The following is a 25,531-nucleotide window of genomic DNA, read 5'->3' on the forward strand; positions in this document are numbered from 1 at the left end:
TTTGTTTGTTGTTATTATTTTAATTTGACCGAGGGGGTGGGGGAAACTGAGAAAGCAAGCTGCCATGTCTGGGACTTAAGCCGTGGTCAGCCTTGTGGGAATCCAACACCTCAACAACCACTCCACCTGCCAGCCCCTGATGTCTGCCTCTTAAAAAAAGATTTAGATTAATTAAATTTTATGTACATGTACATATGTAGATAAAGTTATTTACCCATTTTTTCCATAAGTGAGCTAGATAACACTCCCAGCACGGTCCCAGTGCTGTGATCTGTCCCCAGCCAGCCCAGGATCACAGATATGCCCATTGTTCTCTGAACTTTCTGGATGCGAACCTTCAACCATCCCATGTTGATCAGCCTCACAGAGTATCATGCTATACCACTCTGCCACTATCCAGCCCCTAAATTTGAAATACATTTGTAAAGTTTAGTGAATGAAAGTCATCGTATTTAATTTTTAAGTGTAAAAATACTAAATTATCAAGAATTTCTCTGACTTAAATAGAAATCTATCTTTAAAATGACTGCGTAATTTGTTATATTAGATTGAATTACCTCTATCCCAACACTAAAGTATCTACCATTATGTAATAAATAGTGTCAACCAAGAGAATTATGTTAATGCTAGTCCATGTATTTTTTTTTCCTTGAGAGATTTTTGCTATAGGATGTGTGTACTTGCCAGAGAGACAGAGACAGAAGGTGAGAAATCACCCCCTGGGAGGAATAGCCATGCCGCAGTCCCTTCTCCTCCATTCTCCTCTCTGGATTTTGGGCATGCATGCACATGTGCCTGGTGTGAATTTTAAGCCGCCAGGTCTGGGACTTGAACTATAGTTGACTGTGTGGGAGTCCAGTGACATAACCATTACACTGTTTGCTGGTCCCAAGTTCATGTATTTTTATAATTGGCCAACTTGGAGTTAGATACTATTGTGACCATAAAAGAAATATATGAGATAAATCTATTCTTACTGAATTAATTTTTAAAATTTCTACAAAAGAATGATTTATTTAATTGTACTTATTATTATTTTTAAATTTGCTGTAGGGTATGTGCACTCACCAGAGAGAGACAGAGGAGAGTCGCAGGTCTGGGACTTGAACTGCATTCAGCCATGCAGGAGTCCAGCACCCCACCCACCACACCACCTGCTAGCCCTCTTACTGAATTTATAATCTATTTGGGAACATAATTGCATTTCTGGGAATGGACCGTATTTTATAATACTTTTATTGTCGGTGGTGCTTAACCAAACTTTAGCCTATATTTGTGGTTTCCTAAGTATTTGTCCCTGTTACAGTGTATTTATTCAACAAATATTATGTAGTAGTGTAAAGATACATAGTTTAAGGTAAAGTGACACAAATGAATATGGTACAAACCTTGTTGTTAAAGAGGTAATAATTTTGTTTGGCAGGAGATAGAAATACTTATGATTAAAGAGATCAGATGAAGCATAGCCTGGTGGTACAGTCAGTAGCAAACTGAATTTTAGTGCTAGCTCCACATGGTGGCCATGGATAGGCCCTGGGTAGGCCTCAAAACAAGTTGAGCAAATGTGCCCAAGATTCTTATGAATTGAGAACTTGGAAAAGGGGATTGTAGCATGACAAGATGCTGTTGAAGATATGCTTAATGTCTCTCTCTCTGTCTTTCTCAAGTGTGCACATGCACTCTTAATCATGAATAAAGTAAATAAACTTTAAAAAATAGATCAGATGTGGAACCAGCAGATGGCATAATGGTTACATTGCTGGACTCCCACACAGTCGACCATAGTTCAAGTCCTGGACCCCATGGCTTAAAACTAATGCTGAGCATGCTTGCATGCGTGCCCAAAATCCCGAGAGGAGAATGGAGGAGAAGGGATTGCAGCCTGGCCATCCCCGCTGGTGGATTTCTCAATTTCTATCTCTTTGGTGAGCACACACACCTATGGCAAAAAAATTCTCTAAAAAAAATAATAAATAGATCAGATAAAACACCGAAGGATTCTGAGAATTAGAGATTATATCTACCTGGGAGGTGAGAGATTGAGAACTTCTTTGGAGTAGCTGGGATGGAGTTTCAAGGGCGGGTGCAGCAGAAATGTGGAGAAGAAAGAGTAAATTTTATAACAAAACACAAAAATCTTTGGAGTTGGTGTGGAACATGTTTAGGTTATTATGCTATATGTACATATATAGAATTAATCTAAAATTTTAAGATGCATACATGATATACACAGTGTTTTTAATCTTAAGTATATATTTGGATTAATAGAAAGGCTGTATAAAATATACTAAAATTTGTGTCTATTTACACTGTTTACTATACTAGAATAGAAGAATAAACATTGTAATGGGTCTGAATAATTTTGGGCATGACTTATAGAGACTTTACTAAGATTTGCCTTCCAAAGTAGCATTTGGAAGGTCAGAGGCAGCAACCTGAATAAAGGGAAAGGCATACTTGGAACTCAGGGTGGCACGTATGAGAAATGCAACTCAGGGGCCACTAGTTGGTTTTATAGTTGAGGGGCTGGACTCTCACATGGCTGACGACGGTTCAAGTCCTGGACCTGGTGGCTTGCTTTCTCAGTTTCTCTCTTGTGTGCGCATGCGCTTTCTCACTCCCCCCACTCCCCCAATCAAATTAAAATAAATAAAGTTAAGTAATTAAAAAAATAAAGACTTGTATGAGAAAACAGACATATAAATTGGGACTAGAGTAGGAGGTGAGGTATAGGAGATGAATGGGGAACTGGCATAACCCGGGGGATAGACAGACTGCACTTGATGCATGAACGTACACTTGAACATATTTTGAAATTTTGAGAAATCAGCTTAGGATAGGGATAGGATTAGAGGGGTTAATTTTGAAGGAATGTGGTGATACCTTAGTAAAAATGGCGAAGATAAACTAAGTTTCTCATTATAAAAAGCATAAATAATGGTAGGAGAGAAGAAAGGGTTGTATCAGTATAACTATTGACCATGGTCAGGCTATCAAGTTACTGGGCCTAGCTGATCAAGAAAATTCATCTCAAGATGACCAAATAAGGGATTGTGTCTCACTCCTCTAGAGGTGAACTGTTTGTAGCAGTTCTAAGTTACCTAGTTTTACATTTTAGTACTTACCACTGTTTGCACCCTTGATGTGTTTTCCTAGGGGTTGTGTATTCACGATGGGACCTGGAAGTCAGCAGTTTACGGTTTTGGAGATCAGAGAAATTTGAGAAAACTACGAAATGAGTCACATCCAAAACCTATCCCATTCGTTGGTCCAAAATTAAAAAGAAGGTATTCTAACTCAAAATCTACTTTTTGATGTATCTTGTCCAAGAATATTGTTATTGCATTAATTGTTAATAAAGTGTTACTAAGAAAAAACTTGGAGATGATTTGGTAATAAGTTCATCATGGTTTTCAAAGTTAAAGTATAATTAGTACATCACCCTGTACATTAGTACTTTATATATAATCATTTGAACAATAGTGGAAAATGAGTTTTATGATGGCATTTTACTGTAGATATCAAAATATTTTTATTATTATTTATTTTTGAGAGGTTGTTGTTATAGGGCACATGCATTTGCCAGAAAGAGACAGAGAGACTGAAAGTGAGAAATTCCTCCCTGGAGGGGTGGCCACGCCACAATCCCTTCCCCTCCATTCTCCTCTTGGGCACACATGCACACTCACCCGATGTGAATTTAAGCCACCAGGTCTGGGACTCGAACTGTGGTCGACTACATGGGAGTCCAGCAACATAGCCATTACACTAACTGCTGGTTCCAATATCAAAATTTATTTTTAAGAATTATTTAATTACTCCCTGGAGGGGTGGCCACGCCACAATCCCTTCCCCTCCATTCTCCTCTTGGGCACACATGCACACTCACCCGATGTGAATTTAAGCCACCAGGTCTGGGACTCGAACTGTGGTCGACTACATGGGAGTCCAGCAACATAGCCATTACACTAACTGCTGGTTCCAATATCAAAATTTATTTTTAAGAATTATTTTTTATTTAACTTTATTTTAATTTGACCAGAAAGGAACAGAGTTGGGAGAGTAGGGAGAATGAAACAAGCCGTGGCCGGCTGTGTGGAAGTCCAGCACCCTTAACTACCATGCCATCTGCTGGTCCTGTAAATAGAAAAATTAAATGTCAGTTAAATTTTATGCAGTAAAGCCACCGTGTTAAAATGTGATCATCTTAATGTTGATTAATCAATCAGTGTCATTAATTGAATTTTAGCAGATAGTTTAGGATTAGGCTGTTGAAATGAGTGTTTTTATCATTGTCTAAGGAAATTGAGGCATAAGCTATAGTGAAACTACATCTGTGTGTCCTTTTTATAGAGAACACTGTACTATTTCACTTGTCACTTGTTTGGGTATAGGTGTAAAGAACAAAGGAATTACTGAAATTTTAATAAAAGCAGATCTACTATTTTCCTTGTTATTACTGTCTCAAGAAAAGTTACTAATTTTTTTCATTCAGAAATTTACTAGCTAAAGTTGTCATTGTATTGTTCATTGGAGGAAATGCAAAATGAGTCTTTCTTGCAGGTGGCCAGTTTCTTACTGTAGAGAACTCAAAAGTTATTCTATCCCTTTCTTGGGAGCTGACGTGTCTGTTGTGAGGCGGACTCAGCGATACTTGCATGAAAATTTAGGGGAATCACCAGTAAGTATATGTGGTTTTTTTAAGAATTTTCTGTTTCTTACAGGTCCCCCATTTAATATAGGATATCTCTCTGTCTATCTATCTCTCTCTCTCTCTGTCTATCTACCTACCTACCTACCTATCTATTAAGGTGCGTGTGCTTGCCAGAGAGACAGACAGTGAGAGGAAAAGTGAAAAATCACCACCCAGGGAGGATGGCCACATTGCAGTTCCTTCTTCTTCAGTTGCCTCCTGAGATTTTTGGGATGCACACACTTGTGATTTTCAAACTACCAGATCCAGGACTTGAATCACTGTCAGCCATGTGGGAGTCCAGTACGTTAACCACCATGCCACCTGGTGGCCCCAGATTTTTATATTTATAAAGCAAAAATGAAAGAGCTAAATACTGCATTTTTCTGAATCTGGAAATAGACATAATTGCTAGGGTAAAACATTTTGCATTTATGTGGGTGATAATATCCTTTTCTCATGATTCCAGTCTAGCTGCTACATACTTTTGTTTGTTTTTGCTGTAGGGCACATGCCCTCTCTGGAGAGACAGAGAGAGGGAAAGTGAGAAATCACCTCGGGGGGAAAATCACATGCTCTAGTCCCTTCTTCATCCTCCTCTTGGGATTTCGGGCATGCACACACATGCAACAGGGTGATTTTCAAGCGGCTGGGGCTGTGACTTGAATCACAGTTGGCCATGTGGGAATCCAGCACCTTTAACTATCATGTCACCTGGTGGCCCAGCTGTGTACCTTTTTTTTTTTTTTTTGGAAGAATTGTTTATTTAGAGCCAGCAAGTGGTGTGGTTAGTAGCGCTGGACTCCTGTATAGATGACTGCAGATCGAGTCCTGGATGCAGCAGCTTGCCTTTTCACTTTCTCTCTCTCACACTCTGTTCCTCTTTGGTCAAATAAAAATAAATAACTCAATAAAATAGTTCTTAAGAAAAATAATTGTTTATTTAATTTTATTATTATTAATTTCAATTTGACCAGAGAGAGACAGACAAAGAGAAAGAAGGAGAGTGAGAAAGCAAGCCACCAGGTCTGGGATTCAAACCAGTCGGGGCCAGGTGGGAGTCTAGCACCTTAACTACTACACCACTTGCCAGTCCTGCTGCATACCTTTTTAATGTGACACAGCAGCAATTAATTCAGTACAGAGATTTTAGTGTCCTAAATATCCGGCAATCCCTATTTAGTGTTTCAGCTAACAATACTCTTATTTCCTGTGAAGATGTCCGGGCCCTTTTTTTCCCCTTTGTAAAATCTCTGGAGTGTACTGGCCTATCACTTACTGAGAAGTTACTGTTCATATTGCTGGGGCCTTTTTTCTCTTTTTAGACTTTAAGCTTTATCTCAAGTTAAAAGTTTGAGGGTATTTCTTCATAGAATGGGTTATAAGTGGAGTCTCCCATCTATAATATATTTCTAAACTCAGGTATATTTGTATTATGTGGGTTTTATGTTCAATATGGGAAGCTAATTACCATTTGTAACAACTTATTTCAAAAAATAGGCTCCCAGTATCTGGCTTCTGGATAAGATTTTAGAACATAATGCATTCATAAAGTGCAAGCTGCTTTTGTCCCGTATTTTTGATTGAAAGGAAAGTTTTAAGTAGTTAGCATTCTTGAATTACTTGGTCTAAAACGTGGCTGGTAACATGCTTTGTGCTGTCCATCTAGGTTCAGTATACTGCGTACGTGACTGTGGGAGGCATTACCTCTGTGATTAAGCTGATGTTTGCAGGACTTTTCTTTTTATTCTTCGTGAAGTTTGGCATTGGAAGGCAGCTTCTCATTAAAGTAAGTAAGATTTCATGAAATAAGATCTTCGGAAATGTTTTCCGTGAGTTTTAAAAAATGTCACTGAGGGTTGGTTTATTTGTTTCTTTTAGTTCCCGTGGCTCTTCTCCTTTGGTTATTTTTCAAAACAAGGTCCAACACAGAAACAGGTAATGCTTCCTTTTATATCCAGGGCTCTAAGATAATATTTTTCTTCATGTTGTATTAACTTTTCCCTGGTCCAATAACAGTAACATTTACAACTTGACAGCACACTTACTGTTTTAGACACCCTTTTAAGTTCTTAGGTTACCTAATCTTTTCAAGCACCTCTTGGTTATGAGCACTGTTATTACAAATGAGGAAATGATGGGACTAGTAGGTGGTGTGATGATTAAAGTGCTGGACTCCCACATGGCCAACCATGGTTTGAGTCCCAGACCTGCCGAATTGCTTTCTCACTTTCCCTTTTTTCTTCCTCTGTCTCTCTCTCTCTGGTAAATTTAAAAAATATAATAACAAGTCAAAATAAATAAAACTTTTTTAAAAAGTGAGGAAATGAGGCCCAGAGAGAGAGGCTTAAAAACTTGCCCAAAGTCCTATAACTACTAGATGGCCAAAGCGGGATGAGAACCCAGCCAGCTGGCTCCAGAAATTGTATTCTTTTTGTTTCATAGCAATCTCAAATATTTTTACTCCTCAGGTTTTCTCCTCTGTTATCGCCTCCTTTTGTCTCTGTGCCCCCAAACTTCATTTCCTCTTCCATTTATTCCAGTTTCCCAGGGCAGATAAAGTGAATTACCACGAGTCTTAGTCTGGCTGCCTTATTTCTTACCATCTGGCTCATAGATCCCAACCCTAAGTTAAGTTTTGGGTTATTTAACCTCCATCTCCTTTGCACTAGGCACTGTAGGGAGAACTCACTGCAAGCTCATTTTCCCCAAGTGGAATGTTTTTTTAAATGTTCGTTTATTCTGTGAGTAAGGGAGAAGTGTGTGGGGGGAATACAGAGATAGAGCACCCCAGCAGGGTCTTGACACTGCCACCCTCCTGCCAGCCCAGCCAGCCCAGATCATAGGCACATGTGCACCCAGTGTACTCAGGGACACATGACCAGCGACCTCCCGTACAGTCAGCCTAGTACAGTGTAGTGCTTCATCACTGTGCCGTCTCCTGTCCTTATATCCCTTTAGTAGAATTTTAGCATCATTTGTTATTTTTTATGCTCCTTATTAGTCATGTGTCCATCTTCTCTGTTTTTTTTTTCAAAATCTTACCAACCCTCACCCTCTTCCCTATCTGCAAGTTATCCCAATTCTTCACTAAAATAATTGAGAGCATCTGTTATGAACCCCTCAGAGTCCTACCCTCGACCTACTGTTCTTATTTCCACCTGCACCCTCTTCTGTTTTCTCCGGAAGAAGCAAGTGCACGCTGATTCCCTGGCCTTTACAGTGTGCTCTTTACAGTGGTGGTGTGAACTGTGTCGTGGGCTGTGTGCTTGATATCCCTCTTCATCTAGCAGCAACCACTGAGGTATAGGTATTATTATCTCCCACTTTCAATGGTTGAGGAAATAAATAAAGGCTGTTATATGCCTAAATTTGCATAGCTAGTGTAGAGTGGATTTAAACAAGCTCTAGTCTTAGCCATGACCATAACTTTTGATCAGATTCCCTTGTGGCTTTATCAGTTAATTCTTGGTTTTCTCTTCTGTAGATTCTTCCTCCCACCTCTATACAGGTTCTTTCCCAGCTGAAAAAAAAGAGCCCTGAACCCTTCTTTCATCTTTTTTGTCCCCTTGCTAAAGTCACATATGTTTTTGCCTTAGGGTGCATGTACTCACCAAAGAGACAGAGACAGAGGGAAAGTGAGGAATCATCTCCCGCAGAGGGGATGGCCATGCCACAATCCCTACTTCATTCTCTTCCTGGGATCTTGCACACACACACACACATGCACACGCACACACACACACGCGCACACACACACACACACATGCACACATTAAGGTCTGGTATGATTTTTTAAGCCACCGGATCTGAGACTTCAGTTATAGCTGACCATGTAGGAATCCAGCGAAGTAACCACTATGCCTTCTACTGGTCTCCCAGTGATGCTAATACACTGCAGAAGATGAGAATCACTGCCTTGGCAGTTAAGGTTCCAGGTCAGATTTGGTAGCTTTGATACACACCTTCAGAGCATGACTGACTGAAAGTCCATCCCCAGAGGTATGAGGGCATCCTTAGGCCCTTCATGATTTAGTCCCAGGTGGCCTATCAGTTTCATTTTTCATCCAACTCTGAGTAATTGGTAGTAGTAGTCCAGAGACAATGTTGAAAAGAGTTATAAAACAATGGGGGGGGTGAGGAGAAGAGGATAGAGAAAGATAGCAAGAGAACAATAGAGAGGCAGGACGTTAGTGAGAAACAGATATGGCTTATTACCTGTTGATGACATGTATAGTATTCTCAACTGGATTGGTCTGAGAAGTATTTCATGATGGGTAAAGTCTTTTTACAAGCAAAATGAGAAATAGTGATTGACTGTTTTAAAAAATAATTAGGATAATAATAATGATTGGAAAAAACATAGAAAAGATATTGAATGATGAAGTGGGGAGATCAATGTCTCTGTATTGACTGACATACATGGCATTCCCTTTTGAAAAAGCAATGTAATACATTGTAAAATTATATGTAACCCAATGTAATATAAAGAACATTATGATGATAAAAATAATTTTAAAAAATAATTAATTTAAAAAAAAAGAGTTATAAAACAGAATGTGTGCCTAGCCTGAGAGAGGGTTATGATCAGTAAGTATGTGTGCCATGACGGGGAGGGGACAAATGTGGCATGTGGGTCTGACCTTTCTGTGCATTTTGTGTTTTAGGTAGGCCATGCTACTATATCCCCTTCTTGCTGTCAAGTAATGGTTTCTCCTTTCTGTAATTAACCGTACTTTTCTGTGTAATTAATTTCTATGAAAATGTGTGTGAATTCATTTTAAAACCCTGCCGCCAGCCATAGTGTATTTAATAACACCCTTCATTGAACTCTGCCTGCATCTTTTAGTTCACATGTAATTGTTATTAACTCTGTCTATATATCTTTCTTCCCTACTAAATTACAAGTTCCAAGAAAGGGAGGGACCATATTTAGGTTTTTTAAATAATTTAATTTTATTTATTCATTTATTTTAATTTGACCAGGAAGAGAGAGACAGAGAGAGAGAGAGAGGAGGGGAAAGTGAGAAAGCAAGTCGCTATGTCCAGGACCTGAACCACAGTCAGCCATATGGGAGTCCATTGCCTCAACCACCATGCCACCTGCTGACCCCAACCTTATTTCTAAATTTAATGATTGTGAAGGATGTCAGGACAAGTCCTTTAGAGTTTAATTTTTTGAATTAAATATTGCTGTCTCTAAATGGAGCAATTATATATATATCTGTCTCTCAGGCTCATATTTCCATTACTTGTTGGCTACTTTTGTCCTGATTCTGCAAATATTTAACACTAAATTTCCATATTCTGTAGTCCCACAATAAAAACGACCTCCAGCTTGTCCTCTTAAACTGCTTATGTTAAAGGTACTGTCATTCAGTAAGCCACAAACCAAGAGTCATCTTTATGTCCTCCCTACCTTCCCAACCCTCAGTGTCACACCAGTTACCAAAACTGAGAGCTTCAAGGAATTTTTGTCCCATACTTAAAGGATGGTAAGATATTCTGACACATAAAATATCATTGTTTTTATCTATTGAAAATGTTTCAGAAGAAGATGTTATGGTGTTCCAGGAGGAAATGACATATTTATTAAATGGGCCCTTTACTTTCTCTTTTACAGATTGATGCCTCATCATTTACATTGACATTCTTCGGCCAAGGATATAGCCATGGCCTTAGTGTTGATAAGAACAAACCAAATATCAGAATCTGTACACAGGTGAAAGGACCAGGTATTTCACGTGTGACTTAAGAATGCTTGGGAGTTCTACACTGTCTTAAGCTGTAAAGTGTATTTGCTTTTTAAAGCTCAACTGTCTTAGGAGACCGGCAGATGGCATAATGGTTACATCTTTGGACTCCCACGTAGCCAACCACGATTCAAGTCCTGGACCCAGTGGCTTAAATCTCACATCAGGCACCAGGCACGTGTGCATGGGTGCCCAAAATCCTGAGAGGACAGCGGAGGAGAGGGATTGCGGCGTGGCCATCCTCCCTGGCGGGTTATTTCCCGCTTTCTGTCTGTCTCTCTGTCTCTTCAGTGAGTGCACATGCCCCATGGCAAAGATCTCTCTCTCAAAAAAAAGCTCAAGTATCTTAGAAATTCATTTGTACACATTTTTAAGTTATTTAAAATTATTCTGTCAAAGGGAGGAGTGAAATTATTTGTATAACCTGATAATTCAGTATTATTACTGCTCCTTCCCTTCCGGTTCCTTTCTTCCTGTTTGGAGAGGGGCCTCCTCAGTAAGGTCTTCTCACTCTGCTATTTCCCTCCATTTCCCTCCAGGCCCCCAGCTCACAAGGTTCTTGGAAATGTATGCATAGGCCTGGCATTCAACCAGGACAGGGATTCAAACCTGCGGTTTGGCCATTGGCTTCCAGCACTGCAGTCCAGTATGCTACCTACTGTGCCACAGAGGCCAGGCCTGGTTTTCTTTGTCAGTATGATTTAATAATCCTAAATGGCAAATTTTAATTAATATTAATAAGAAGGGAACCAGCAGTTAGCGTAATGGCTATGTCGCTGGACTCCCACGTAGTTGATTGTGGTTCGTGTCCCGGACCTGGTGGCTTAAAACTCACGCCGGGCGCGTGTGCGTGCGTGCTCAAGATCCCGAGAGGAGAATGGAGGAGAAGGGATTGCGGCGTGACCATCCCCCCTGGAGGGTGATTTCTCGCTTTCTATCTCTAACGTCTCTCTCTGTCTGGTAAGCGCACGCGCCCTATAGCAAAAAACCTCTCAAAAAGAAAATGGGTTTTTTTTTTTTTTTTTTTTTTTAACCTGTTTTAGTCTTAGACTCAAGCAGTTTAGTTGCAACAGCAGTCAAATCTTTGGTCAGGGTTTCTTCAGAGTTCCTGAACATCGTACATTGAGAAATGTGTGTGGACACATGCATTTTTCAATGGGGGTTAAGGGCTTTTAATATGTTGTTAAAAAGATCTATTGCCTTGGGACCAGCAGTTATCGTAATGGCTATGTCGCTGGACTCCCATATAGTTGACCACGGTTCACGTCCCAGACCCAGTAGCTTAAACTCACGCCGGGCATGTGTGTGTGTGTGCCCAAGATCCCGAGAGGAGAATGGAGGAGAAGGGATTGTAGTGTGGCCATCCCCCCTGGGGAGTGATTTCTCGCTTTCTGTCTCTCTGTCTCTCTCTGTCTTTCTGGCGAGTGCATGAGCCCTATAGCAAAAACTTCTCCAGAAATAAAAAAATAAAAAGATCTGTTGCCTCAAAAAGTTAAAGAACTGGGACCAGCAGTTAGTGTAATGGCTATGTCGCTGGACTCCCATGTAGTCGACTGTGGTTCGAGTCCTGGACCCGGTGGCTTAAACTCACGCCGGGCATGTGTGTGTGTGTGCCCAAGATCCCGAGAAGAGAATGGAGGAGAAGGGATTGCGGTGTGGCCATCCCCCCTGGGGAGTGATTTCTCGCTTTCTGTCTCTCTGTCTCTCTCTGTCTGTCTGGCAATCTTATAGCAAAAACCTCTGCTGGACAAGAAAAAAAAAGTTCAAGAACTATTGCTTATAAATTTTAGAAGAAATATACAGATACTGGCCCACTTATAAATCACAGCCATATGTTTAATTACCGTTGTCCTTGATGGGTCACAGAGGTTTTTAACCAAACTGGATGGATGTGTTTGCACCTTACCTTTTCAAATTCCCACCTGGCTTTTTTTTTCTTTTTGGAGAAGTTTTTCTTTGAGAGGGTATGTCTACTTGATGGCGGGAAAGAGACAGAGAGAGGAAAAGTGAGAAATCACCCCCCAGGGGGATGGCCACACCACAATCCCTTCTCCTCCTGGGATCTTGGGCACATATACGTGTGACTGGCATGATTTTCAAGCCACCAGGTCCAGGACTCGAACTATGGTTGGCCATGCGGGAGTCCAGCGACATAACTACTACTCCATCTGTTGCCCCCTCAACGTGACTTTTTAAGGTAAGTTGACTGTGTTTTTATTTTTTGACAGGAATGTAAATGTTAATGTTCCAAGTGCTTATAGACTTATTTAGGTTTATTTAGTCTATTGCTTTTCTTTAAGAAATTTAGAATTTTTTTAAAGTGAAGTGTGTGGGGACCAGCAAGTGGTATAGTGGTTAAGGTGCTGGACACTCCCACATGTTTGACCATGGTTCAAGTCCTGGACCTGGTGGCTTGCTTTCTCACTTTTCTCTCTCTGTCTTTCTCTGGTCAAATTAAAAAATAAATGAATGAATAAATACAAAATGAAATAAATAATATATATTTTCTTAAGTGAACTTTGTGAAGACAGAGATCAGTTTAGTGTATTAATAAAGAACAAAAAACCTAGGATCGTTGGCTTCAGTCATTGTCAAGAAACAGTGCAATGTAGAGGTGGGAGTGTGGACTTTGGGGCCAGCTGCCTAGGTGTGATTCTGGTTCAGCTACTGCCTGACTCTAAGAGTCTGGACAAGTCACTTAACCTCTCGGTATCTCTGTTTCCTCATCTGTAAACTGAATAAAAATAGGACCAATTGCATCATTGTTATAAAAATTGCATGTGGCAGGTGGCATGGTAGTTAAGGGCACTAGTCTCCCACATGGCTGACTGTGGTTTGAGTCCTAGACCTGGCGACTTGCTTTCTCACTTTCTCACTTGCTCGCTCTCTCTCTCTCACTCTGTCACTCACTTGTCAAATTAAATTAAATAAATAAAGTTAAATAAAATAATTCTTAAAAAATAGATTTAAAACACTTAGTATAGTTCTATCATAAGTACTATATAAATAAATATTGTTATTTTTGTTATTAAGTGACCAAGGTATCTACTGAAAAAAATCTGTATACTTAGAGTTAGATATAAAATCTATCATTTGATTTTGGGATATTGTTGAAATGTGTACTTCATGAATACTTTTTTACTTGGTCAACTCTTTTCTGCAGAGGCTGGTTATGTGGCCACCCCCATAGCCATGGTTCAGGCAGCCATGACTCTCCTAAATGATGCCTCTGATCTTCCTAAGGCGTAAGTTTGGTTTTCTTAATTAGAAGATTTTTCATTTGTGTTATATTTTAACTTATTTTGATGTTCAGGCTTTGGGTCTGCACATAAGCTTTTATAGTTCCTTTGGTATAGGTAAATTAAAATTATGAGGACAATTCCTTATTGGTCTCAGGAACAACTGCAGAAGTGAGAGGAGACAGAAAAGTTTGAGGGCCATGTAACTTGGCTTCAGTTCCATGTAAAAATAGCTCAGGCCCAGAGTCATCCATTCAAAAAAAGTCACTGTTGGGGCCGGCAAGTGGCATGGTGGTTAAAGGCGCTGGACTCCCACATGGCCAACCATGGTTCAAGTCTCGGACCTGGTGGCTTGCTTCCTCCCTTCCTCTCTCTCTCTCTGTCTCTCTCAGATCAAACTGGAAAATAATAATGATAATAATAATAAATAAAGTTAAATAAAAATAATTCTTTAAAAAAAAAAGTCACTGTTGTTAATGGTATTTGCAGAAGCCTCTGGTTCTGCACTGGGAGCCTTCCTGACACTAAGCATGAATTGAATCATGGGATGCTGCCTACATACTTATTATGTATACTGTCTTACTGGAGCTTTGAGCTGTTTCTCTAAATCAAGGCCACCTTTACAAATGAGCGTAGGCCTGCAGCTGAGAAGTAAATCAGACATGACCTAAAACAATATGAAGAGAAAAAAACTATCTTTATGGGACCAGCAGATGGTGGAATGGTTACATCGCTGAATTCCCACGTAGTTGACTGTGGTTTGAGGCCTGGACTCGGCGGCTTAAAATTTACATCCAGCATGTGTGCATACCCAAAATCCCAAGAGGAGAATAGTGGAGAAGGGATTGCGGTATGTCCATTCCCCACTGAGGGGTGATTTCTCACTTTCTGTCTCTCTATCTCTCTGGAAAATGCATATGCCTATAGCAAAAATCTCTCCTTTAAATAAAAAAAGAAAAAGAAAAACTGCATTTGCATGTAGTAAATCTCAAAGTTTTTCTAATATGTGCATACCATTTGAATGTGTTTAGCATTTTACAAATGCTAGCTGTTATATTTAAAGAGACTTTTTTTTTAATTGCCAGAGCGCACTTGCCAGAGAGAAAAAAAGTATCTCCCAAAAGGGAATGGTCACACCACAATCTTTTTTCTTCCACTTTTTCATCCCATCAGGGTCCTGGGCATGCGTGCACATATATCCTATTGTTTTTTTCAAACAACCAGAGCTGAGATTCGAAATGTCAGCAATGTAGGATCAGCTCACAGTGCACAGTGCTTAACCACTGCACCATGGGGCCTGCCCACGAAATTTCTTTTTCATTCATCTGAAGTCCCATTTATACTTAATCGATTACCTAATTATTCCATTCAGGTCTTATTTAAATTTCCTAAGTTTGGTAACTGTTTTTAAAACAGTAGCAGTTATTCAGGTCGATAATGCCCAGCATGCCCTTTGAACACGCCAGTGGCATGGAGACCATCTCACCAGGAACTGAGCCAATTTAGGTGGGATTGGCTATGGCACTGGTTGGTCCTGAATAATAGCTGCTTGATCATCTGGCTGATTTTAGGAGTGGAACCAAAAGTGGCTATGATAGAATGAAATCTTAGGTTTATATGAGTTCTACAGTGACTGGACAGCTAGTCCTGTAGAGGAGAGGGATGGAGAGGAGCCATGCATAGCACTGTTTTCTCTTGTTTTTGCCTTACAGGGGCGGGGTCTTCACACCTGGAGCAGCTTTCTCCAGAACGAAGCTGATTGACAGACTCAACCAACGGGGCATTGAATTCAGTGTCATTAGCAGCTCTGAAGTCTAAACATTTGAAGAATTATCTAAAATTATACAAAGCATGAATTAACAGCTTCTGTATTTGATATTTGAAATTCTTCTGTAAGCTTATCTGATTATAAGTGAAAGAGATTGTCAAATCTACAATATCTACACATTAAACAAAGGAAATTGTATAGCTTACCCTAAGTTTCATATCTCAATAGATTGTGTGACTTTATTGCTAATATTTGACTGACTTTTTCATTGAAGTTTTCTTTATAAATGAGTGGCAGGTCGATGGTGGCAGAGGTATCTCTATTTGTGTTGCTAACAGCATTCGTCAAAGAGCGTGTCTGGACCAGTGTTCCGGTAGGGCAGTCACTGCTGCCTTCCTTGCCATGTAGTGAGTGGAATATCACCTTCCAGTGAGTTCTCTACATACTGGGTGAGCCTTTGCTAAATGAGACTGCACTTTTTGCTATTTTAGCCTCTTTTTCACCCATCTACGCTGACTGATTTTTAGACAGTTACATAAGTTAAATAATAAAGGTTTGTCAATTGAATAGTGTTCTTGCATTTGGTCCTGCATATATATTTTTGTGGTGGAAGAAATGTGTTGTTTATGTGGTCCTAACCTGTCTACTGCAAATAATTGGGCTTGTCATTCTTTCTTTCCTTGGTTTTCTACCTGTGATTAGTTTTAAAGATACAGTTGCTCAGTTTCTATTCATTTTCATGACCTAAGCAGAATTTTCCTCTGATTTGCTTTTTGTATTTTAATTAGGTCTTCTACTTACACCTTAAAATAAGGCAGAAGACTTCCTTTTGTCATAAGTATATAATAAACATACACATAGTGTTTGTGCTGTTCATTATATAAAGAAGGCAACACCCCTTTATGGAATTTCTATTTTAAAATGAGAAGCACAGCATAGATAGAAATATTACTCATATCAGGAGACCCTTTGTACTGTCTGTACAGAAGGATGAGGGTGTCTGAAAGGAAGATTCTTGGTGGTAGAACTCCCACCCTAACTTGGCTTCCTATGCTCTGGCATGGTCATCACAAGACAGGAGATTTTGTCTCAGCTGTCCTAACCTGTGGGATCTTAGGAGAGGTTTTTCAGCTGTTAGAAAATTAGGAACTGTTGAGGACCAACAGATCCCATGACTACCTGCATATCAGAATCACAACAGGAAGTTCCCCAGTGGCTTCCAGCAATTTGTATTCTGGATGTTAAAGCCTAGGAGTCTGTGTTTGGGAACCACTGGGTAAGGTGACACATTCTGTCAGTGTTTCCAGTTGTCAAACCTGTATAGGGGTGCTGGGAATCGTGTATGAAGGTCGCAGGGCCGCCTTGTCCTCCAGCTTGAGGAGCATGTGTCCTCTTAACCTCACAAGGTTCAACTTGCTAACATTTGCAGAAAATGTATTACTCTTATCCAACGAGTCAACTACAAGAACTTTGAGGCTTAGTCCAAAGAGATCAAAGCCGCTCCTGCTTCCGGCGGCCAGGCAGAGTGCTGGAGGGCCCACCCACCCTCTGTTGTGCGTGCCTCTCACAGACAGGTTTTCCAGGGTTCTAGGATGCCTTTGTTGGCTCTGCCCCTACAGTCACCACTTGGGCTCCAAGGTTCCAGGGGCTTTTTAAAATGTACCTGTACTCAGGACCTGAACTGTGAGCAAAACTCATTCCCCCCATAAATCCTTGGGTCCTGGTATTAAGCTGAAATGATCAGCCCAGATTTTCCTACTTTCCCAGGGAGACTCCTCTTTGGAACTCTTGACCTCCTCTCCTGCCAGTAAGGTTCAGTGTCATCTAGTTTGATTTCTCTGACTTTATATTTTAGGGAACAAGGATTGGGGTAGTGACTTCTCATTTTCCCTTTCTTGATTTCTTACACAGGTCAGTCCCGCCCCTTCCAGGGACAGCCAGGCATCATAGAGGGTAGACAGGCAGGCTCTAGAGTTGAACCCCTGCTTACTCACAGTGGCTTGGACAACGTTCTTAATCTTTAAAGCCTCAATATGAGGGACATCACAGCGCCAAACTGAGAATTACTGTGAGAATTAAATGAGTAGGATGTTTAGCACTTTGATCTGTGCCTGGCACATGGTAAGCACTTGCTAAGTCTCAATATTGTCACTGCTGCTGTTGTTAGAAGTCTTTGGCCACAAAATGTTTCTTTAGAGCCTCTCCCCAGAGCATCCATTATCTGTCATTTCTCGACTAAGACCCATCAATCAATACGTGGAATTAAGATCGGCTTCAAGATGGACTGCCTCCTGGCAGATCTAACAGTTGGCTGTCTCTGCACTCCGGCCTTGCACTGAACAGGTTCCATAATACAGGCACCAACGCTGCTTAACAAACTGTATTTCAAAAAACCTTTGAAAAGAGATAAAAGAAGGTAGAATTCAGGTTTGTTCAGAGTAAGGATACAAAATGAGGGGCATGAGGGAATGAAAAAAAAAAATGAGGGACATGAAATAACCATTGTCTCTAGGTCTGACTGACAAGAAATTCATCAGAAGGGTTTCATTCAAATCAAACTTTTTTTTACCATAAATAATATTAATGACAAATGTTTATCAAACACTTCTGTAGGCCAGGCACTGTTCTGGGTACTTCATATTCATAAACTGTTTGCAGTAAATGCTGTTACTTCCCTGTCAGTTGCTGGAAATCATACATTTGAGAAGTGATGAATTTAACCCTAGGCAGTCTGGTCCAGAGCTCAGAGAACTGTGTTTCCTTAGACATCTCCCATCTCACCTTAATCTGGATATAGATTGACTTTACATGACTGAAAATAAAAGTGAAAGAGAGGAGTTTTATTTAAAAACAGCAGAAGAAATAGTTGAGTAAGTGGGAAATGGGTTAATTAAGCTACATCAATAATCTTCATAATTCAAAGCTGAAATATCTTCAGTTGGTGTATCCTCACTATTTGATATGCAGTAAATACTCCCTTTTCTTTTTCACAATAAGAGCCACATCATTTTTTAATTTTCGCAAGCTGGATTCAAATAGGTCCCCAAAGTCCTTTAACATCTGTGACTGTTGATCTACAAATGATCGAAGCATTTGGTCGTCTTCCTAAAAAGTAAATAAATAAATAAATGATAGTAGTAGATCTCTTATCATTAGAGTGAAAAATACTGTGTGTATAGGAGTCGGTTGGCCAGTAAGCTTCCCCTTTGGGCTAGAAAGCTGCATTTGAAGGTTGCTAACAGAGGCTGTATTGTCAGTAGGGCAACTGTTCCATGAACGCTACCTGAATGCCTCCTAAGGGAATAGGGAAAGCTGGTGAGATAATCCAACTATTTTAAATTGGAATGTTACATATTCCTTTAACGCTATAGGAGTTCTGAGGTATGCGAAGGAACCTGTGGGTCTGAGGGTCTTTCACTGGTAGGGTTTTGCTGATGTATCCCCTGCCCCATGGAAACAGGTGCCCCTGAGAAGGGTTTTGAGGATGGATGTGAGCCTGAGCGCCAATGACAATGGTGGAGGAGATGGTGACAGTGCTAGCTGAACTTGGGTATAGTATGACACAGCATTACCTTCTGGTTTGTATAAAATTGATATTTCTTGGTTCCAATCTTGTGCCTTTTTTTCCATTGTGTTTTTCAAAATGCTGTTTTATTTTAAAAGTAGCTGTTTATGGGGCCAGCATGTGGCATGGTGGTTGAGGCGCTGGACTCACACATAGCTGACCATGGTTCAAGTCCTGGACCTAGTGGCTTGCTTTCTTTCTATTTCTCTCTGGTAAGCACACATGCCCCATAGCAAATTTAAAATAATAATAGTAAATTTTGTGAGTGTGTTTTTTGTTTGTTTGTTTGTTTGTTTTTGAGAGTTTTTTTTTTTCTTTTTTTCTTTTGCTATAAGGCATGTGTGCTCGCCAGAAAGACAGAGAGAGACAGAAAGCGAAAAATCACTTCCTGGGGGATGGCCACACTGTAAACCCTTCTCCATTCTCCTCTCAGGATCTTGGGCACGCACGCACATGCGCCCGGCATGAGTTTAAGCCACTGGGTCCAGGACTCAAACCGTGGTTGACTACATGGGAGTCCAGTGATGTAGCCATTACGCCAATTGCTGGTCCCAATAGTAAGTTTATTTTTAAGAATTATTTTATATAACTTTATTTGTTTAATTTCAAAGGGGCGGGGTTGTGAAAAAGCAAGCCACCAGGTCCAGGACTTGAACCATAGTTGGTCGTGTGGCAGTCCAGCACCCTTAGCCACCACACCACCTGCTGGCCCCAAATTAAATATTTTTAGAGTAGCTGTTTATATGTTCTGAATACTAATGCTTGATGATAAATAATACAAATAAGTTCTCCCAGGCTGTAGCTTACTTTTACTTTTTTATGGTGTCTTTCATCTAGTTTCATTTTCTTTTCCTTCCCCTTTTTTTCTCCCCTCCCCTCGCCTTCCTTCCCTTTTTAAAATTTGCCAGGGGATGTATATGATCACCAGAAACAGAGAAGTGAGAAAGCACTCCCCAGTGGTCATACCACAGTCCCTTCTCCTCTATTACTCCATCCTGTCAAGATTTGGGGCATGCACACACACACACACACTGGTCATGTTTTTCCAGCCACTGCCACTGGGGCTGGGATTCAGACTGAGTGGTTGGCCATGTAGGATTCAGCTCCCTTAACCATCAGGCCATGGGGGCAGCTCCATTCTGGTATCTTTTGACAGACCAAAGTTCCTAATTTTAATGTAGGTGAGTAAGTCAGTCTTTTTTTTCCTTTTAATTAAAGCTAGGTGTGTGTGTGTGTGAGAGAGAGAGAGGGAGGTATATGAGAAGTTTTTTTCCACTGTGGAGTTATGAAAATAGTCACTTAAAATATATTCTAAAAACATTAGGGTATGCCTTTCACATTTAAATTATTCTCACCTAAAATTGATTTCTAGGTATAGCTTTTGTTAAACAAGAATTATTTAATTTTATTTATTTATTATTTTTTTAAGGAACGAGAGAGAGAGAGAGAGAGAGTGAGAAAGCAAACCACCAGGTCCAGGACCTGAACTGAGGTCAGTCATGTGGGAATCCAGTGCCTTAACCACCACTCCACCTGCCAGCCCCTCTACGTATAGCTTTAAACAGGAATCCAGTTTCATTTTTCTCATTCCTAATTATTCCTAATTCTCTTAGCACTGTTAATGAAAAAGTCCACCTTTGTCACACTCCTCTCTGGTTCTGTCTCAGTCATATGTCAAGTCTCTAGACCTGAATGATTCTATTTGGGGGTGCTTCTTTCTCTTTCCTTTGGTTATATATATTTGGGCCAATACCTTATTTTCTCTATTACAGGACCATTTAAACAGGGCTTATCTTCCTACCTTGTTCTTGGGTTTTGATCTTATCTTGCCTATTCTCTGCTTTTCCAATCCCATATAAATTGTAAAATCATCCTGTCACGTTTCATTACATTTGATTAGCATCACGTTGAATCTCATGGAGAATTGATAGATTTAGAATAGTGGCAAATCTTCCAAGCCATGGAGACATGACATATTTTTCTGTTTATTAGGATTTTTGTGTGTGTATATATTTAAGGTATACAAGATGATGTTATGAGACACATACCCAAAAGATTATTACAGTGAAACAAATTAACGTCATCATTTCACGAAGTTACCCATTTTGTTTTTGTGGCAAGAGCACCTATAAGTACTCATTCACCATGAATCCCATAAACGATATACTTTTATTATCTGGAATCCTCACAGTGTACATTAGTTCTCTAGACTTGTTCATGCTATTGAATAGAAATCCTCTGCTTTGTTTCCTGTATTCCCCATTTCCTCCTATTTAGACCTGTTAAACAAGTTCAATTTTTTCTTCATAAAAGTCTTGCATATTTTATTGTTAGCTATAGGTCTAAGTATTTAATATATTACATGCAATTATAAGTGGTATCTTTTATGATAACATTTTTTTACTGCTTGTTGCTGTTGGAGTCAGTTAATTTTTTCTAAAGAATTGTTTAATTTTATTCATTTTACTTTAATTTGACCAGAGACAGAGAGAGAGAAAAAAAAAACAAGAAAGCAAGCTGCTGGTCCGGGACTCAAACTGCAGTCGGCCATGTGGAAGTCTAGCACCCTTAACCACCACACCACCTGCTGGCCCTGAGTTAGTTCATTTTTAAATACAGATTTTGTATCCAGCAAATACCATAAAGTCATGAGGACCTTTTAATTGTCCAAGTATGTCATCTCGGATTAGTAATGGAGGCAGCACAGTGGAGTGGGAGAGTGGAGCAGTTCTGTGTGGTTTGGATCTTGGCTCCACTACTTATTAGTTGGAGATCCTTAGACAAGGTATATAACCTCTCTTGTGTCTGCAATTCATCAACTGTAAATAAGTACCTACCTCTTAGGGTTATTGTGAGGATTGAGGCAGTAAATGCAAAGGGCTCAGTAAATGTTTATATAAGTATATGCTCTTTTTAAATGCAAAGCACTCAGTAAATGTTTATATAAGTATATGCTCTTATTGCTATTCCTTGTTGTTCTAACCCTGATTCCTTGATTTCTTGTCATACAGCAATGGCTAGAACCCAGAGTATAATGCTAAACAGAAGAAAAGCTATCTAGCAAGATTGACTTCTTCCTGATGTGAAAGGGAAAACTTTCAGTAACTCACCAGTGAGCATTGTGCTTGGGGTATTTGCTAAGATCACCTTTATCAGATAAAGGAATGTCCACTTTATTCCTAGTTTGCCAAGAATTTTTATCATCATAAGGTGCTGAATTTTAACAATTTTTTTTCTGTATTGAAGTAATCAAATTGTTTTCCTCCTATAATCTCTTAATGTGATAAATTGTGTTTGGTTTCATAATGATAAACCAGACTCATATTTCCGGCATGTTCTGTATACTATAAAGTGAATAGATACCAATCCTGCAGCAGCCATGACTGCCTGGGATCAGCCAGATACATACTAAATAAAAAGGCCAATGGATGGAGGCCTGAGAGAGCGAGGCCTTAACTTGACTTGCTTTTCTGTTTAAACACACACATCCCCAAGTTTAGGAAATCCAGTTACATCACACATACACATTTAAAAAAACTTCTTTTGCTCACAGAATTCTTGTTACTTACTGGAGGTTTATGCTGTCTCAGTCTGAGAAACTGCCCTCTCGCTGTGTTCATGCTTTGGTAGAAAATCTTAAGAGCTTTGGCAAATTCTCTATCACAACTGGCTCGCTCAGTGCACATTCGATTAATCTCTCTGGCTGATGGCAGTTGTGCCATCATCCCAGTTATTTTCAGGGTATTGAAAGGCCTATGGGCTGAGATAGGAAGAAAAGATAACATAAATTAGTTAACTTATCTTTGTACTTATTTATTAGGTTGTCAGAAAAGTCATGACGTATTTTTCTATGCAAAAATGCGTGATGACTTTTCCGACAACCCAATAATTGGTGGCATTCTACTACATCAGCTTTTATCAAACACCAATTTGGATATATCCCAAAAATCTCAGACACTGCAAAGAAAAGCAGTGTCCTACAATTTTTGTTTATGAAGCAAGATATGAATTAACTCATTTTAAAAGTCCATTTTTTAGAAAGACAAACACATCCCAAAAGTTGGAATCAGAGCTGAGGTAAACCATCAAACTTGAGTAGTCTCTCACCTTGATGACCAGAACCAATTTTCTCAATCGATTCTTTGAGAAACACGTTTTCCTTCCTTAGGGCTCTGTTAACATTTCTGAGCAGTTCTGTCTCTTGCTCTAACATGAGTAATTTCAGATAAAGTTCTGACATCTGGTTAGATGTAGTCTACAAAAACATTTCAGGTTAGCCTTCTGCTGGATGTAGCTGCATATCTTTAAGATTGGCAGTTTACTATCAGAATCAAATGGGGGGCAGGGGGCACTAGTGAGGTAGCAGGGTTTAAGCCCTGAGGACATGTAGGAGTAAATTAAGACAATTTTTGTTAAGGAGAAGGAACATTAATGGCCCTCAAGTAGCTGACATCTGAGATTTTCCTAATAATCTGTAATGCTTTTTTTTTTTTTTTGGTTGGTTAGGATCTTATTATAGGACATATGCACTTCCCAGAGAGAGACAAAGATGGAGCGAGGGAAAGGGGGAGAAATCCAGGCCCTGGAGGGTGTGGGGATGGCAACTCCACAGTCCCACCTTCATTCTCAGGATTTTGGGCACACGTGTCTGGTATGATTTTCAAGCTTCTGGGTTTGGGACTTGAACTGTAGTTAGCCATGTGGGAATCCAGTGCATTAATCACCACGCCACCTGTTGCCCCATACAGTGCCCCATTTCAATGCCACATGTACACACCTGGCTTGTATCCTTCACAGTGGAAATTTTCTTGGTGTCAACCATGATATGGCCTTCACCTGTGACCATGAAGTCCAGCTGTGGGCAGCTCAGCTCTGCACAACCTTCTGTAGTACAGGAGAGATGCCATGAAGTAAAGAAATGTCTGAGATTTCCAGGCCCAGTGCTGTGTGTGGAGAGCTTAAACCATATCATCACCTGCTAGATTAGAACCCAGGGACCCGGGGGGAAAGATGGCTCTAGACAAGTGCTATTAGGACTCATCTCCCTCCCTTCACTACTTTTTTTGCCACCCCAGATGAACGGACATACCTGACTGGAGAATGCACCGTGTAAAAGAATAAACGAAGTACCTTGAAGGCCCCATAAGTCAACAATGAGAGCATTTGTCTGTAAATAATTCAGAAACTCCTGAGATGCATTTAAGGCTGCAAACTGGGTAGTCTCTTCAATTTGCGGATTCATAATCTTCCATACAGGCCTAGTATATAAGGCATGTGGGAGGTCATAAATTCTGTATCTGAAAAAAGGATACAAAATATAATTTAAAACCAGAAGAGACACATCTGTACAGAAAAAGTTCAGATGAACCAAAGACTTACATACAGCCCATAGATTGTTAGCTAAGAGATGATTCTCGTGATCGCTGCCTCCAACATGCTGTCCTATGTCAGTGTCATCACTGGGTGGGTAATAATAAATGTTTAGCAAAAGAGGAAAAAGGTTTCAAAAAGTCTTTTCTATTTAGTTTTGATAATTTTCTTTGTGAGTTGGTTGCTTGGTTTTTGCTTTTCACAATCTCTGTTTATTGTTTTATCTTTTAAATTTTTAATTTTTTTTTTATAGTTTTTTGGCATTAGGACACATGTGCCAGAGAGAGACAGGGAAAATGAGTCTATGCATCCCCAGAGGGGATAGCCATGTCACAATCTATTTTCCTCTTGGGATTGTGGGCACACACGCACATGTGCCTGGCATGTCTCTCAAACCACAGGATCCAGGACTCAAACCATGGAGTCAGCCATGTGAAATCCAGCACCTTAACCATGCCACCTATTGGCTCTACTGCTTTATCTTTTAATGTCCTTTTAGCCTAACTAGTTTAAGCATATCTAGCACTTCTGCCCTATTATAATACAGTCCCTTTGTTTCCAAAGACAATAAAAAGAGCAAAAAAAATACCTATTTATATAATATGAGAGATCTTGAAAAAGTTAGGGATAAAGTATATTATGAAACTATGCATGAATTTCAAAATATTATTTTTACACCAAAAATTTTTTTTTTCTATAGGGCACATGTGCTCACCAGAGAGAGACAGGAAAAGTGAGAAATCACCCCAGTGTGGATGGCTGTGTTGCAATCCCGTCTCCCCCAGTCTCTTTTCAGGATTTTGGGAATACATGAACATGTGTCCAGTGTGATTTAATCATGCAGTTATGTGGGATCCCGCTGCAGATCCCATTGTACAGTTTAGTAGATGTTCTTTTTTGATAATGATAATTAAAATGTCTGACTCTAGGGCCAGCAGGTGATGTGGTTAGAACACTGGACTCCCATATGGCTGACTGTGGTTTAAGTCCCAGGCCTGGCAGCTTGGTTTCTTACTTCCCTCTCTCTCCTTTTGTTTTTCTCTTGTGAACACACATGCTCTATAGCAAATTTTAAAAATTATGATGATGAGGCCAGCATGTGGTTTGGTGGTTAAGGCGCTGAAGTTCCACATGGCTGTGTGC

At 39.9% G+C, this 25,531-nt stretch overlaps 2 protein-coding genes across 2 annotated transcripts in view; one reads left to right on the forward strand and one right to left on the reverse strand.

The window, feature by feature from the left end:
* The window catches only part of SCCPDH (saccharopine dehydrogenase (putative)), a gene marked incomplete at its 5' end in the record, with an annotated part of 32,287 nt that extends 16,267 nt beyond the window's left edge, over positions 1–16,020 (forward strand). Inside the window, 7 exon segments of the mRNA XM_014591125.2 lie at positions 3,157–3,287; positions 4,564–4,681; positions 6,363–6,482; positions 6,575–6,631; positions 10,317–10,428; positions 13,610–13,691; positions 15,398–16,020. Of these exon segments, the coding sequence (XP_014446611.1) occupies positions 3,157–3,287; positions 4,564–4,681; positions 6,363–6,482; positions 6,575–6,631; positions 10,317–10,428; positions 13,610–13,691; positions 15,398–15,503 (726 nt within the window).
* A 2,042-nt stretch (positions 16,021–18,062) lies between these two features.
* LOC102484804 (kinesin-like protein KIF28P) overlaps positions 18,063–25,531 on the reverse strand; it is a 69,123-nt gene continuing 61,654 nt past the window's right edge. Inside the window, 5 exon segments of the mRNA XM_006157239.3 lie at positions 18,063–18,558; positions 22,588–22,771; positions 23,110–23,273; positions 23,796–23,902; positions 24,149–24,315. Of these exon segments, the coding sequence (XP_006157301.1) occupies positions 18,406–18,558; positions 22,588–22,771; positions 23,110–23,273; positions 23,796–23,902; positions 24,149–24,315 (775 nt within the window). The 3' untranslated portion in view covers positions 18,063–18,405.

This window comes from Tupaia chinensis, unplaced genomic scaffold (assembly GCF_000334495.1).
Source record: "Tupaia chinensis unplaced genomic scaffold, TupChi_1.0 Scaffold000532_1, whole genome shotgun sequence".
NCBI lineage: Eukaryota > Metazoa > Chordata > Mammalia > Scandentia > Tupaiidae > Tupaia > Tupaia belangeri.